Source organism: Vicugna pacos, chromosome 21 (genome assembly GCF_048564905.1).
Source record: "Vicugna pacos chromosome 21, VicPac4, whole genome shotgun sequence".
NCBI lineage: Eukaryota > Metazoa > Chordata > Mammalia > Artiodactyla > Camelidae > Vicugna > Vicugna pacos.
The window spans coordinates 5,551,305-5,566,024 of record NC_133007.1 but is presented as its reverse complement, the minus strand read 5'-3'; the positions used below and the strand labels follow the sequence as shown (position 1 = coordinate 5,566,024).

At 50.0% G+C, this 14,720-nt stretch overlaps 1 protein-coding gene across 11 annotated transcripts in view; it reads left to right on the top strand.

The window, feature by feature from the left end:
- Nucleotides 1-9,910, top strand: part of RGSL1 (regulator of G protein signaling like 1) — a 56,009-nt gene extending 46,099 nt beyond the window's left edge. For 3 of the 11 annotated variants that reach the window (XM_072945988.1, XM_072945987.1, XM_072945986.1), the window contains exons 17-22: nt 2,940-3,078; nt 3,320-3,444; nt 5,579-5,688; nt 7,415-7,507; nt 8,546-8,612; nt 9,483-9,910. In XM_072945988.1, the coding sequence (XP_072802089.1) occupies nt 2,940-3,078; nt 3,320-3,444; nt 5,579-5,688; nt 7,415-7,507; nt 8,546-8,612; nt 9,483-9,516 (568 nt within the window). In that variant the 3' untranslated portion in view covers nt 9,517-9,910. The other 8 variants (XR_012062671.1, XR_012062673.1, XR_012062672.1 and 5 more) reach the window with 8 other exon arrangements.
- The last annotated feature ends 4,810 nt before the right edge of the window (nt 9,911-14,720 follow it).

The window sequence follows — 14,720 nt, the reverse complement described above, 5'->3', positions numbered from 1 at the left end:
TTCCTTTCACAGCTTTCCATCCCTAGTTTTTCCAACAAAGACTGGAGTGGTCTGGAAGTGACACAGGGACTTCAGCTCTGCTGGGTAGGACTCTCCCTCTGAAAATCTCACTGCAAGCTGTCACTGTATCCATGTCCGCCATTCTTTCCTTTGGGTCCTAAAGGCTCCACAGTATTCTGCAGCTCCCGGTGTTGAAATGCACTTACCTGTGCCCCGGATGTGGAGCACTTTTTTCCTGTTACTTATTGATATGATAGAAGTCCTCTTGTGTAGCACCACTGGGCCAGGAGTTCTTTAGTTAAAGCAAGGAATGATAATAATAAAAGTTGCGTGTGTCTGTGTGTGTGCATGACATTAAACAGATACTTTCAAGTTAAAAAAATATTAATGCACATTTGCTCACTTGTTAAACTTTTGAAGTAAAGCCAAAACCATTCCACTAATTGGAGGTTCACATATTTTTCTTGTATAAACAATACTCAAAATGCCATCTAGTATTTTTAATTTTTCTCCCCTTACAGTGGAGGGAGAAACTGTAGGTTACTGCAAAGCAATTTAATCCTTCTGAATTTTTATCCTTGTTTCCTCAATGTTTTAAATCTCAGTGCCACACATATCTAACTCAATAGCAATTTTTTAAAATAGCAACTTGTCTTTATTGGAATGTCCCAAAGCATTCAAGTGGGTTTTCACAGAAACAACACGTTCCTTTTCTTTTCATGTTCATTGTTTGTCACTTTTAATCAATTACAAGTTATAGTAACAACAGGCAGAAATATTTATTTGGGAAGCAACATGAATAACTCTTGGTAAATACTTGCCTCCATTAGTTGGAGAAACGTGAGGAAGTCCATGAAAAGACACCACCAGCGTATATGGTGGATGCGCCATCAGCATTAGGCAGGATGTTCTCCAGGTGTGCAGGGCACCGGGGAGCTCAGCACCCCGGTTAGGGCCATTTGGTTAAGGGATCTTCCGTGGCCCCCCAGTGAGGGATTTAACTCAGTTCCACCAATGCTTATTGATTTTTTCTTTTCTTTTTTTTTCTTTTCTTTTCGATAATTCTTTTGTGTGTGTTATTTTATTTTTTATTTTTTTAGCAGGGAGGTAATTAGGTTATTTATTTATTTATCTATTTTTAGTGGCGGCACTGGGGATTGAACCCAGAGCCTCGTGCATGCTAAGCACATGCTCTACCACTGAGCTATACCAACCCCCACCTGACTGTTTCTTAGGCACTGGATTTGGTGTGGCAAATACAAAAAAACAGCTAAGATGTTCTGTATTCTCCAAGGTTCCACAGACTAATGAGGGTGGCAGACAAAACACACAAATGAAAGTTAGGAAGTAGGGTGACAGGTGTCAAGTCAGGCCCTGGAAGTGCACTGAGACTCCTGGGTCCTTAGGTGTGGTTTCTTGGGAGACAGTTCGCCTCAGCTGAACTTTGAGTAGAGGTGGTGAGATTTGGGGGAGGAAAAAAAACGTGTGCAAGGGAGAGTATAGTGAGCAGGAAAAAAACCAAAAAAAACAAACCCAGAGCGAACAGCCCACCCTCCGCTGCTCCGTTGCGTCACCATCATCTCTGCTTTCTCACTTGCCCCCTGCAGACTGTTCTCTGCACAACAGCCAGGGTAGCTTTCTCTCAGTGCAAATCACATTATATCCCTCTCCTGCCTACCGTGTCCCGGTGGCTTCCTGTCACCTCTGGGATAAAGCCAAACCTCCACTCATCGCCTAAAAGGCTCTACGTGAACAGGGCCTGCCTGCATCCCGGAGCTCGCCCCCTCCTACTCACTGCTTGCTCCCCCCTCTAGCCTTGAGGGTCTCTGCTCTGTCCCGCTCGTGCCCCCTGCGCTGGTGCCTGCTTCAGAGCCTTTGCACTTGCTGCCCCCTCTTCGGGAAGAAGCCACTGCCCCCAGGTCTTCAGATGACTGTCTTTTTCTTTCTCATTGTTCAAGTCTCAGAGTCCGCCCCCTTCCCAACCATGTCATCCCCTTCTGTTGTCTTCATAGCTCTCTACCGCATATTTAATTAGTCCTCTATTTATTTACATGTCGTCTTCCTCTCATTGCTCATGAGCTCCTCGAAAGCAGGACTGTGTTTACAGTGTGCACTGCTGAATCCCTGCTCCCAGAACGGTGCCTGCATGGAGTAAACCCTTTATAAATATCCACTGATAGCATACGTGAATGGATATGCCAAACAGGCTTACAATGGGAACCCCATTATATTCTACTCCTAGGAAGATTTAAACTGGTTAAGATTGAAAATGGCCTGAGAGCAGCAGACAGTGTGCTTAAATCAAGATAAGGTGTACCTGACATGTATTTCAGTTAGTGGAAAGAAGATGTCGCTAGGAGGGACAGACAGTAGAATGGTGATCCCCCGGGGCTGAGGGAAGGGAGGAATGAGTTAGTGTTTAATGGGTACGGAGTTTATTTTGGGAAGATGAGAAAAGTTCTGGAGATGGATCATGGTGATGATTGCACAGTTTACATGGATTACTTCATGCCGCTGAACTCCACGTTTAAAAATGATTAAACTGGTAAATGTTGTGTTGTACTTATTGTACTAGAATAAAAGTGTTAAGAAAAGGAATGTGTTGCTCCAGAGAGCGGTGCTGGTAATTGTGAACTGGTCAGCACAGGAGAGGAAAGAGAGAGTCAGGGGCAAAACTGATGAAGGGGCCAAGACGGGTGAAGAAGGGAGGATGGGGTAAATGAGGGAGCTTGTGGTGAAGAAGCACTCAGCGCATCATCTGACATGTGGCATGTGTTCAATTAATATTTGCCGATGGATGAATTGCAATTGGATGTACGAAGTCACACCTGGGCCCAGAATGGTCCTTTCATTTTTAGGCCACAGATGGGTCTGGGCCGGCAGCCCTGCCTGGCCTTCCATCTTCTCCTCGGTGATTTCCTTCTTTCTGCCCTTTTTAGATTCAATGATTTGGTGAGTTCAGCTCATGTGCTGCAAGTCAACCGGGCGTACAACGAGAACGATGTGATCCTCATGAAGTCCAAAATTAACATCATCCTAAAGCTCTACCTGCATTCAGAGGTCCCCCCAAGGCTGCGGGTAAGGGGGACCGCCACTCCTTTCTGGCCTTTTGCCATGAAGCGTTTTCCCCACAAGAAACCTGAAAGCTAATTGTAAGGCACTGCGAAGTCAGGGTCAACCAGATGTCCTTTACCTATCAGCCCCATGAGAAGCTCCCACCTTCTGGGGAGGGGGTGGTCTTGAAAGTCCTGGGGGCCAAAAGAGGTTTTCTACCTTCCATGGAGCCTCTGCCAGTGACAGGTTTGCACTCTGTGGGTAGGTGAACATCTCTGAGTCCCAGAAGGATGCCATCCTTGCTGCCATTTCAGAGGGCCACTTAGACCGGAGCATCTTCCACGGGGCTATCATGGCTCTCTTCCCTGTCATTATGTACTTCTGGAAAAGGTAACTATCTCCCTTCACCTGAGGACCACGAGGTCAGGAAAATACATTCGACTTTCAAGAGACTTTTCTGGCTTCCTCTAGCCCTCTGTTTCTGTTTCCAGTTTCATGGGAATTGAGATGGTGTATCTGTATCCTACTCACTGCACTATGTCCCTCACACTCTCACACTGGACACTGAATCAGAGGGTGGAAAGTCCAGCAAGACTGGGGATCAGAGTGCCTGGCTCCCACCTCGCCTGAGCTTGCGTGGAACAGGTGTTAGGTTTTCTTATGTCTGGGTTCCTCCCCTGAGCAGGCCGGTGGACCGCAGCTACTTGGGGAGAAATTCTGTCAAGACTAACACAGTTGTGCTTGCACATAGGAAGCCTCATGGAGGCAGTAAGCCAGAAAAGCTTTGCTCTGTGATGCCCAAGTCGCACAATTGTCACCAGGGGCACAGTTGCTAGATATTCAATTTCCAAGAGGAGCTACAAATTCAGATTTGTATGATTACAAGATTGAAGTGGCAAATGTGTGGCAACTGATTCAAAAGGGAAACGTGGTGAGGAAGCTGTGAGGAGGCCAGCCCGGGTTCTCCCGTCTGGTGGCTTACACCTGTGATCCACTCCAGCTCTGGCTCCTACCACCCATGTAGTGAATGGCAGTGCCCCGGGAGACAGTGATCAGAGGACAGCTGGCTGGGATGCCCCCAGACCAGGCTATCTGGGACATCTAGATTATTACGTGATTCTGGCTCTTTGTGGAGTCCCCCTCTCCTACTCAAAAAATGTTGCTTTATTAAAATAGAAGTGTAGAGGTCACTTACCCATCACCAACCTTTACTTTAAAAGCTCCAAGATAATTTACTTAATACAGAATTGAAAGAATTACAAAAATCCAGGTTCAAGATAATCATTTAGCCTCTTGAACACCAACTGTCATCTAGCATTTAATTCTAGACTTGATTCTAGTTCTAACCAGGAGAAAAGCTTCCTGAAAATTTCCGAAGGATCAGAAGCCCCTGAGATACACATGCTGCTCCTGGTTGGAGTCAGTGCTGAGCTGTCCCTCATACCTACTGAGCGGTATAGAGGGGCTTCCGGCAGACTTTGAAGCCCTAATCCTCATGCAGCTGGTTCTTGACTTGCTTTGCTATATAAATAGTTTTATATCATGCAAACTGTGTCCATGTGTGTCATCTCTGATGAACCTCTCAACAACACTGTAAGACGGGTGGGCAAATATTATCCCTATTTTAGAGATGAGGAAACCAAGGTTCAGAGTGGTTAAGGGACTTGCCTACAATCACTTGGTAAGTGGTAAAACTAGGCTTAGAAACCAGATCTCTTGGTCTCTTAAGCATCATAAAGAATGCACTTATGGCAAATTGGGTGGTTCATGATGGGAGGGAGACCCAGTTCAGTGAGCGGAATGGGAGAAACCAACTGTGAATGAATAAAGTAAAGTGAATAAAGTTCCCCTCAGGGAGGAGGAGGGAGGGCAGCAGGCAAGACAAAGCAGGAGAGAAAATAAATCTAATTTTAGCCAAGACCGACCTCCAAGAGGTCCAATCCCAAGGCAGGCTGAGGGACAGCAAAGGGTTAGAGGGCAGGGAGGAAGAGATGGAGAGGGTTACAAGGACTTCTGGGGAGCAGGAGTCCCCAGGCTGCCGTGAGTACGCGCGCCTCTGTGAGGAACCAGGGTCCAGTCCAGGGAAAGGGCCCGGGAGGAAGGGGAGGGAGTCACAGCCCTCAGGTAAGGGGCCGGATGGAAACCAAGGGTCAGGACCAGAGGGGAGGCCAGTCAGGCACTCTGGCTGCACCGGGTGGGGTCAGATAGTCACCTCAGAGTCTAGCGCTGGAGCGAGCCCCCAGCGGTCACCCACGCCCACCCAGGCCCGAGCGCTGCGCAGTCTCACCCATTCTCTGGTGTGTCCAGACGGGGTCCCAGCCTCCTGCCCAGGCCAGGCCCTCACCGGAGCCAGGCCTGCACAGAGAGGAGGCCTCAGATGAAGGGCCTCTGGGCCAGGGGCCCCCCTCGCCTCTGTCGGACACCCCGCCCTCCGCGAGGACGGGCCCCGCCCCGCCTCGCCTGTGCTCAGTGTTCCCGCCTTGCTTGGTTTTCTCCTTGTGACCAGAAGCCGTTTTTCTCACAGGTTTTGTGTCTGGAAGGCAATTTGCTCTTACTTCCAGTACAGGGGGAAGAATTTCGAGGACAGAAAGACTGCTTCTAAATCTGTGTGCAAGTACCCTCCTTGGAGCGGAGGTGAGTCTCGCCGTGACCCACAGCCCCATTGTCTATAGCAGACGATGCTCACGCCGGGAGAGGGAGGGCCGGAGGGGTGGCCGTCTCATTCACGTGGCCCTCACAGGCGCAGTAACACGTGCTTCATCTGTGGCGATCAGTGCTGGCAGAAGGGGACCCGACCTGTGCCCTGCTGCCCAGCAGTACCTCCCAGGACGCCGCCGGGTGCGCGGGTCCCAGGCTCTGCGGTGGGTCAGCGGAGGCGATGGACGGCTTTACCGCTGTTGGTGGAGCCGCCTGCTCCAACTGTCTCCATTCAGTCCCACCATTTGAAAAGCATCTGTTTTATAGTGTTAACTGAGAAAATTAAAAGTGGGTGTAGAGTAGGACTTCCATTTGGTAAATATATATAAATCTTTTGTATTTATGTAATTTCTATGAAAATATGGGAAAGAACTCAGAAATAAAGCATCAGTAGAATTATCTCTGGGTAGCATGATTATGAGAGGTTTATACATTTATTATTCATGTGTTATACATTATTAATATCTTTATTAATAAATAAATATATACATATATATGCTTTCTTAACGCAAAGCAGATAAATTCAGTTCCTTTCCTGACATCTGCGCTGGGATCAGTATTTGAGCAAAAGGGAATTTTAAAGAGAGGGAGGAGTTGGTGCCCAGGGCAGTGCCTGATGTGGGCAAGGCCGGATATCTCCGCAGTGAAAATTTCGGGGAACTGAAGACAACAGGTCTGTGAATCTGGGAGCAGTACCAGCACTGGAACAAAATACCGAGATAGGACAAGAGTCTATAAGAGCCTTTAAGACAGCAGCTAACTGTCCCATGATGGAGCTGAGCCTCTGGTGTTCCGGCTCAAACCTGCCCCATCCTCCTGTCCATCTCCCCATATACTCACCCCGCCCCCACTCCAGCCCTCACAGACCAGCGGCCCACCCCCTTCCTGGAGTGCAAATGAGAGCCCCTGAGACCTCAGTCCACCTCTGACCAACCTGCATGGTCAGGGAAGCAACTCTGGCTGACTGTGGAGCCCGGCGCCTGCCCCTCTGAGAGGGTCCTCACCTTAGTGCAAAACAAATCACCTACGTCTCTGGCTGCAGCCGCCCCAAGGGTCCGTGAACATTGCTTATTATCTGGGCCTTGCAAAGTGTCACATCAGCAAACGGAAATTAGCAATCTTTTCAGTATGGGGTGGGGCAGAAGGTCCCTGTGGGTGCAAGGGCTTATTTAGGATGCGGGTGGGGGTAGGGGAAGAGGAAGGGAGTCGTAGGAGGAAAAGGAGAGGGAGGCGGGCAGGCAGGACAGGCAAGTGATGCTCACTCAGAGGAGCCAGAAAATGTCCCTCAGTGGTAGCCCCGGAGCTTGCAGCATTTGGCTCACCTCCTACTGCCGAGCCCCAAGAAGTAAATACCCCCTTCCTTTCTGGTGTCTGGAGTTGGAAGAGGGCAGCAGGGTGCCCTGAGCTAAGGGGTCAGGCCCCTGGGGCTCTAGGCCTGGAGGGTCAGGGTGTGGGGCTGAGGGACCCTGACCGTCGCACGGCCCCTCCCTCAGTCCCAGACCCTGATCGCAGATCCGGAGGCTTGGGCTTGGGCGATGCTCTGTCATTAACATCCTGTCACCCAGACAGCGTGGAGCAGGAGCTTTCTTGCTTGTTTACAAAGATTCGTCTCGTTGGGTGTTGCCGTGAGGGTTTGTGACGCTCCCCCTTCGTCCTCCTCCAGGAGACCACGCCGTCTTAAGATTCACCTTGCTCAGAGGTATCGAGTGGCTGCGGCCCCAGCAGCGGGAAGCAGCAGTAAGCTCGGTCCAAAACTGTGAGTTGAGTTGGAACCTCACTGATATCAAAGCCCACTACCCACTTAGAGGGTGGCTCGGGGGCCCGCTCGGCCAGTCTCCTACTGGCCATGAGGAGACCGAGACCCCCAAAATCACTCCTAAGGGATGTGGTGAGAACCGGATCTCCCGACCGTCCCCCCAGGGTCTGTGCACAGCCCTCCTTTCAGCACTCCTGCCTCCCTGATTACAGCCCCTGATACGGCCCCCTGCAGGCGGGCGCGTAAGCTTCTCTATGTCCCTCCTGGCACCTCGGCCCACTCCCAGGTTTGGTGTGTGAGCTTTATTAAGAGACATATTGATAACATCCCAGTGGTTGGTTTTTCCTCCCACTGAGAGCACCTGCCGGCTGGAACAGGAACCCCGTCCCATACCTCCTACTCCCCAGAGGCCCCTGATCTTCTTATCCCTGCAGTGAACACGCTGGCCCAAGCCTCCCATGTCGGGGCCCTTGTTAACATCCTTTTTCTTCCCCATCTTCAGCCTCAAGGAGTCACTCCTTCTCCTAAGCACTAAACCCACCTCTGTTTCTGCGTGGGCTCTCGCAGCAAGCCTTGCCTTTCTATCCCAATGGTCGGCATCTATTTCCAGGTTCTTTTCTGCTTCTTGAAGGTCTGTGATGCCAGCTTACCCGGCCTGCTCATTTGTGTACGTCTCCTCATTGCTTAATGGGGGCGGCCACTATGAAACATTGCCCGTGATCTATAGGACCCAAACAGCCCTAAAGTCTTGTGGTTCTAGTGTTCATCTGGCCTAATATTCTTACTTTACTTCCCTGGGTTTATGAGGTTGGCATCATGACCTTTGCATTCAAATGAAATTCTCCTATGACACAAAAGCATATTGCAGCATACACACCAGGTCTCCTGAATGTCCCTGGAGCATCGCTGCTTCCTCTTCCCTCTCCCAACTCCTCCCCTGGAGGTCTTCCCTGGACGCTGTCCTGGAATGGCCCTCCAGGGAGTAGCGAGTGCCTTGCCATGAGTCCTGAGGCATTTTTTCTCTGTATTTGTCTTTAGCTTCATCCAGCATCCTTATCCAGTCAAGACACGTGTTCTCCTCCATGCAGCTGTGTCCTGTCCCAGGGTAGGCATGAGCCAGAAGTCCTCTTCTTCAGTTCAGAGCTGTTTTGTCCAAGTGTATGATGGGAGATGGAGGAGAAACTTCCTTGAGACCTCCCTCCGTATCCTGATGCTCCTTGGCGTACGGAACCAAGAAGCTGAGCTTTCTGCTTCCCGAGAGACTTATAGTCAGGGCAGTGAGGGAAAGGTTTCTCTGCGGGTTGTGATCCACCTCCAACCAAGACAGGCACTTTTAGGAAAGTGGAGCCTCTGACCCGCCTTCCAGTAGAATGCTATTACTGAGGGAAGAGTCCCAGGTGATCTTTTGTTGCTGGCTCCCCTAATGCTCCAGAGCTGCGGGGCAAGACGCATAAGGTGGGAAGGGAGACCTGTTCTTCTGCTTGGCAGGATACTGGCAATAAGAATGGAAAGGATTTGAGGCTGTCAGAATCTGATTTAGCCTAATTCACTTCTGTACAAGCATCAGAGTGGGACTGTGGGGGGCCATAGGGGGGTCCCCAGGGGATCGGTGCTTGAAGATCAAGGTTATAGGCAGCAGGCTCTGTGGGTGGCGGGCCTGGCTTCTCAGCAGCCACCCCACCTTCTCAGGCCTGCTGCAAGTCCAGCAGGCATCACCTGCCAGTGCTGTGCCTGGAAGACAAGCCGGATACTAGGGAGTGCTTCGCCACAGAAAGGCCACGCATCGCTTCAGAGGTTACACGTTGTTGGGGAGGATGATGAGAATAAGAATGCGAGGGGCCCTGCTCGAAGGCCAAGGGTTCTGGTTTTGACCATTGCCATGCTTAAAGGGAGTGGCAGCAACCAGCCAGCAGAGAGTGCAGCGCGCTGCCTCACTGCCACTGTGGTAACCGGCCGCCCTCCTCTCTTCCTTCAGCCTGAAATTAGCCGGCACCAAAAAGGAGAAGTAGTCGAGTCCGGCCCACGACAGAGGCACGTCGTCTCTCAGGAGCCTCCTCCCACTGACAGAACCTTCTCTGGCCGGAAGCGAAATGCCCCGACGCCATCTGCCCCGGGACGATCGCTGGGCCGGCAGCCCAGACACAGCAGGACCGGCCGCAGTGGGGGAGCCGCGGGCAGAGAGCACCAGCAGGAGCACCTCCGCCCTCCCTGGTCCTGGCGGTCCTGTCAGAGCACGTCTTCTCACGGTGGGCGTGAGTGTCACAGAGCGTCTACCCTTGGGGTCAGGAGACCGGGGTTCTAGTCTGACCGCAGCTGCATGGCCTTGAGCAAATCCCTGGCTCAAGGGTGTTGAAGGATCCAGGAGAGATGTACGTAGATGGCATTAAACACTCTGGGAAGCAAGGTGCTGTTTTTTTTCAGATGGGATGGTTTATTTCTAGGAGCCCCCACTTGGACAATGACGCACACCCATTGTCTCAGCGAATCCTCCCGACCCTCTGAGTAACCTAGTGACCTCCCAGGGTCACCAGGGAGTGAACGGCAGAGTCTGGACTAGAGCACACCTCTTCGGATTCTTTAACCAGTTCTTGTTTCACAGTCACCATCCACACAACTTTTCACACACAAAAGGCACAGTTCTTCCCTGGAATCCTGTCCATTTGCCAATTAATAGATAAAGAGACTCTTGGGAAAATCTTTGACCTCACGGTTTGAGAGTGACTAGACTCAGTTTCTGTCCTTTGAAGATGGAGTAGAATGACAATGCCCTAAGCACGCCCTCCACTTGAGATCCTTGAGGAGAGGTTGGCTCATTGACTCCACAGGCCGCAGGACAAGGAAAGACTAGAAAGCTTACCGGAGAATCCTTTCCAATTTCCAGCCAAAGTTTCCTGCTAGACTGATGTTCTTAACTTCCTAGACTTTTCTCAGGATGACAAATGGTGTGATGGCAGGTCAGGGCTCATGAACACTCAGGACTGCGAGGTCGTCTGGGTGGGGCTGTAGCTGTGACAGGTTCGGGAAGGCTGTAGGCAGACGTGATTCAGGGAGGACTGGATGTAGGCGAGGTGGGCGGAGCCTCTCAGGACACTGGGACAGGGTCCAGCGAACCACGCATTCCGCACGAGGAAGGCCCAGAGGATGGCTTCCTCCCTCAACAGGCCCAGGGCTCCAGAGCAGGACTTAAGAGAAGGAGCAGAGGGCAGGATCTCCTCCCATGCCCTCTGCACGTCCGCCCTGAGCCCCTACACAATACATTAAAATATTCACACTTTATGTGATAGAAATTGTAAGACTCACTACAGATGAGCTGATAGAGGGGTAGAGGGGTCACATCTCTTCTAGCTTCTTGCTTGCATGACTTCGAGGAGTCAAACGTAATTCTTACCTTTCCTTCTCTGTAGGTAAGGTGTTTTATTCCTTTGTCCTCTTTCAAGATTTTTTTCTGTATCTTTGATATTCTATAGTCTGAATATGGTATGCCTAACTGTAGCTTTCTGGTAGATAATCTTCGTGGTTTTCTCTAAGTTTCCTGGATCTGTGATGTGGTGTCTAGCATTAATTTAGGGAAATTCTCAGTCACTGTTTTTTCTATATTTCTTTGGTTCCTTTCTTTTCTTTCTGGTTTTCCCTTTACATGTTACGTTATGCCTTTTGTAATTGTCACACAGTTCTTGAATATTCTGTTCCTTTTTCCCCATCTTTTTTTGATTTTTCAGTTTGTTCAGCTTTTACTTACTGCTGGGACCGAGTGATAACTTCTAAGCTCCTTACGTGATGGATCAGAAACCTGAAGTTTCCAGGAGATTCTTTTAAAAGGTTGAGCCTGGGCCCCACCAAGGTTCTGGCTGGTCTAGGGTGGGACCCAAGTGATTCTAACATACTGATGGTTTCAGGAACTACTGATGGTGCCACCTAGACTTTATTGCTGAAGAAGGAGAGAAGTAGACAATGGGAAGGAGCAGAGAGGGCTTTGTCCTCTGGTCACTCATCAGCCTTCTCTGAGCAGGATCCGATTCTTTGGGTATTAAAGGAAGTGTCCATGTGACATTTGTAGACTTTTATGTCTTTTTACTATATTCACAGGGTTGGGCAGTCATTGATATAATCTAATTTTAGAACATTTTTGTTGGGGGGAGGGCACAGCTCAGTGGTAGAGCACGGGCTTAGCCTGCACAGGGTCCTGGGTTCAACCCCCGGTAGCTCCATTTAAAAATAAATTAATCAAATTACCTCGAGTCTCCCAAACCAGGAGACACCCAGTGAGAGTGTTGTCGGTTTGAGGAACAGTGAAGAAAAAGCTTCAACCTGAAGCCTAAATGAAAGGATGTGAGCCTGCCTGCTCACAGACCTAGAGAGTTGAGGAAAAGCCCTCAGCCATGGCCTTGAAGTTGAAAGCCAACCCACAGGGAAGGGAATGACCCCCAAGATCAAGGTGAGGGAGGGACTGGCAACTAGAAGCAGTGAGGTTTCCATCACAGTGAGAAAATATTCTGAGATGGAGCATCAGTGCCTTCAGGTCCCTTGTGATCTGCCTCCCGTTACCGCTCACTCACAGCTCTCGTCACAGTCCGCTAGGACAGCTTTGTTCCTGGAATCTGACAGGGAGGAAGAAATTCTAAATCCCAAATGAAGCCCTCCACATTGTCAAGGGACAGAGGAAAGTGGGGCGGGCACGTGTGTGTCCTGCTATGAGCCCTGATTCAGAGCTGCATCTGCCTAACGGAAGGGACGTCTCTCTCGAATTCGCACAGAAGGGCTTAACGGGCAGCACCTCCAACCCGGGACACAGAGTGTTATCCTTTTTAGGTGAGTTACTTCACGTTTTCTGGTTGCAGACCCAAAGCTTCAGGCCAGTTTTTAATCACTGTTCCCTGTCCCTTTTAAGTCAGTGCTTGCTTTAGCACTTTCTGGCCCCTGGACTTCCTTTAGACCCTCCCCTCTTTGCTCCATATCCAAGACAGTCCCATCTCGTCCCACCTCATCCCAGATGCTGGGACTCGGACTTCTTTCACAGTTCTGGTCCTCCCACGGGTCTGGGAAAGAGTTTAAGGACTGAGAATGGCCACACTATGCTCAAAGTATTGTTGTGAGCTGGAATTTGCCATTAGTGTCGACATGATTTTCTACATTCTCCTAGTCGATTGCAAATACACGTAAGTGGCAGGAAACAGAGGAGCACAAACCCTTGTAGACGTTGCGCGCTGCAGCTCCTGGAGGGAAAATCCAGACGAGTGCGTCTCTCTCACGGCCTCCAGGGCACCTGGATGACCTCGTTCCCCTGGGCTGACCTCCAGCCCTGGAAGTGCTCTCCGGGTTCCTCTCACAGAGGGACCAGCAGAACCAGAACGAAGGTCTCTGTTCTCTGCAGAACAAGAAATGCTGTGAGCACACTTAGACTCTCAATAGTTTGGAATTTTTTTTTTTTTTTTTTTTGTCCAGGTGATTTCAAACCCCTTCTCTTTCTACCTGCGCTCACTCTCACGGCTTTTCGTGCACCCATCAGCCGACGCACACATTTCTCTCCATCCAGGGTCTTCCTGCAACCCTTCCTAGTAACAGATCTAGTGTGTGTGATGGCTCTATTTAATGTCTCATGAGAATCTCCCCTTTCGTGTCTTCAAAAATCACACGCTTGATTTTCCCTCTAAACCTCCTTCTCTCCTTTACTGGCAGCCTCATCCTGGGCCCCTCTCTTTCCCTCGTGGCCCGCCCCACTCTGTCAGCAAATCCTGCTGGCTCTACCACAGTCCGACAACATGAAGTCTGCCCCGCTGCTGTCACAGACGCAAGCTTCCGGTCTCTCGCAGGATGATCCAGCAGGCTCCCAGCTGCTCTCCTGGCCTTTCCTCTCCCCTCTCCCCAGAGAAGACTAAGTGACTCTCTTCAAATTTAAGCCACAGCATGCCAACCCTCTGCCCACAGTCCACTTGGGGTTTCCCATCTCACTCAGAGTAAAAAACCCAAAGCTTTATTTACATTTGCCATAAGGCCCTCTTGACTGGTGACTGGTTTCCTGTCTTCTCTCTGTCTTCCCACCTCCTTCCCCTTCTCCTGCTCACTTGTTGTATGACATACCTGCCTTGTGTCTATTCCTCAGATATGCCAGGCATGATCCTGCCCCAGGACCTTTGAACCAGCTCTTCCCTCAGATATCCCCAAAGCCTACTCTTTTACTTCCTTCCAGTCTTTGCTTGATTATCCCCTTCTTGATGAGGTCCACCTGACCACCTGCCCTCCCTAACTTCCAATCACCTGACCCTGTCTTACTTTTCCTCCTGGTCATTATCCCCTTTTAACGTGCTATACCTTTATTAATGCTTATTTCCATCTTCCACCTCCCTAATCCCCACGAGGGCAGGGATCTTGGTCTGGCTTGTTCACTCTAGTATTTCCAGTGCTTTAGTCACTGAGGATAGCAAAGCACGGTTCTCCACCTGACTCGTGGGGCATAAATGCCTGCTTCCTGGGCCGCTGGCCAGCTGAGTCTTTACCATGAAAGAAGTGGCAAACTTCCGTCTCACGTAAGTCACTTTCATTTGGTCTTTATTAAAAAGAGCTGCTGAGTAAAATCCTACTTAACTTCACAAAGTCACAAAAACAAAATCCTACCTAATACTCCAGAAGAGAGAAACTTCAGGAGAAAGAATGAAGATCTCTGGGCTGATATTTCTCACTACTTGGGTTCATCCCTTCGGGGGACATGAAATCACTTCAGGATTCTTGTGTTAAATCTGCACAGGGATAAACACAGCGAAGGGCATATGCTAATCTTCAAAAACAATAAAAATAAATATTATTAACATCTAATCCTATCAGTGGTTCTCTGGAGCCTCAGAAAATCGCCTGTTTTTTCCCACCCGCTTCCCTCCCTTTGTTATTACCGTCTCTTGGTCTTTAGGCTAAGTAAACAGGCCATGAAGTCACTGAGAGCGTGACTCCAATGGAAAACACCGTGGAGGAGGTGAGACCTTGTACCTCTATATTTCTGGTGAGAGAAGGGGCGTGAAACACTTGCCGCAAGCCTGTCGCGAGCGGCCACCGAGATTCGGGGCCACTGGATATCAGGCGCTGTGCTGGGCATGTGGGCCATCCTGAGAGCCCCACAGAAAGCAAAAGGGAAAGTTGGACTTCCCAGTGCCACCTCTGGAGGGGGAATTTGGCTGTACTTCGCCCAAAGCATCTAGAACCCCCACTGTGCTAAAGTGGAGGT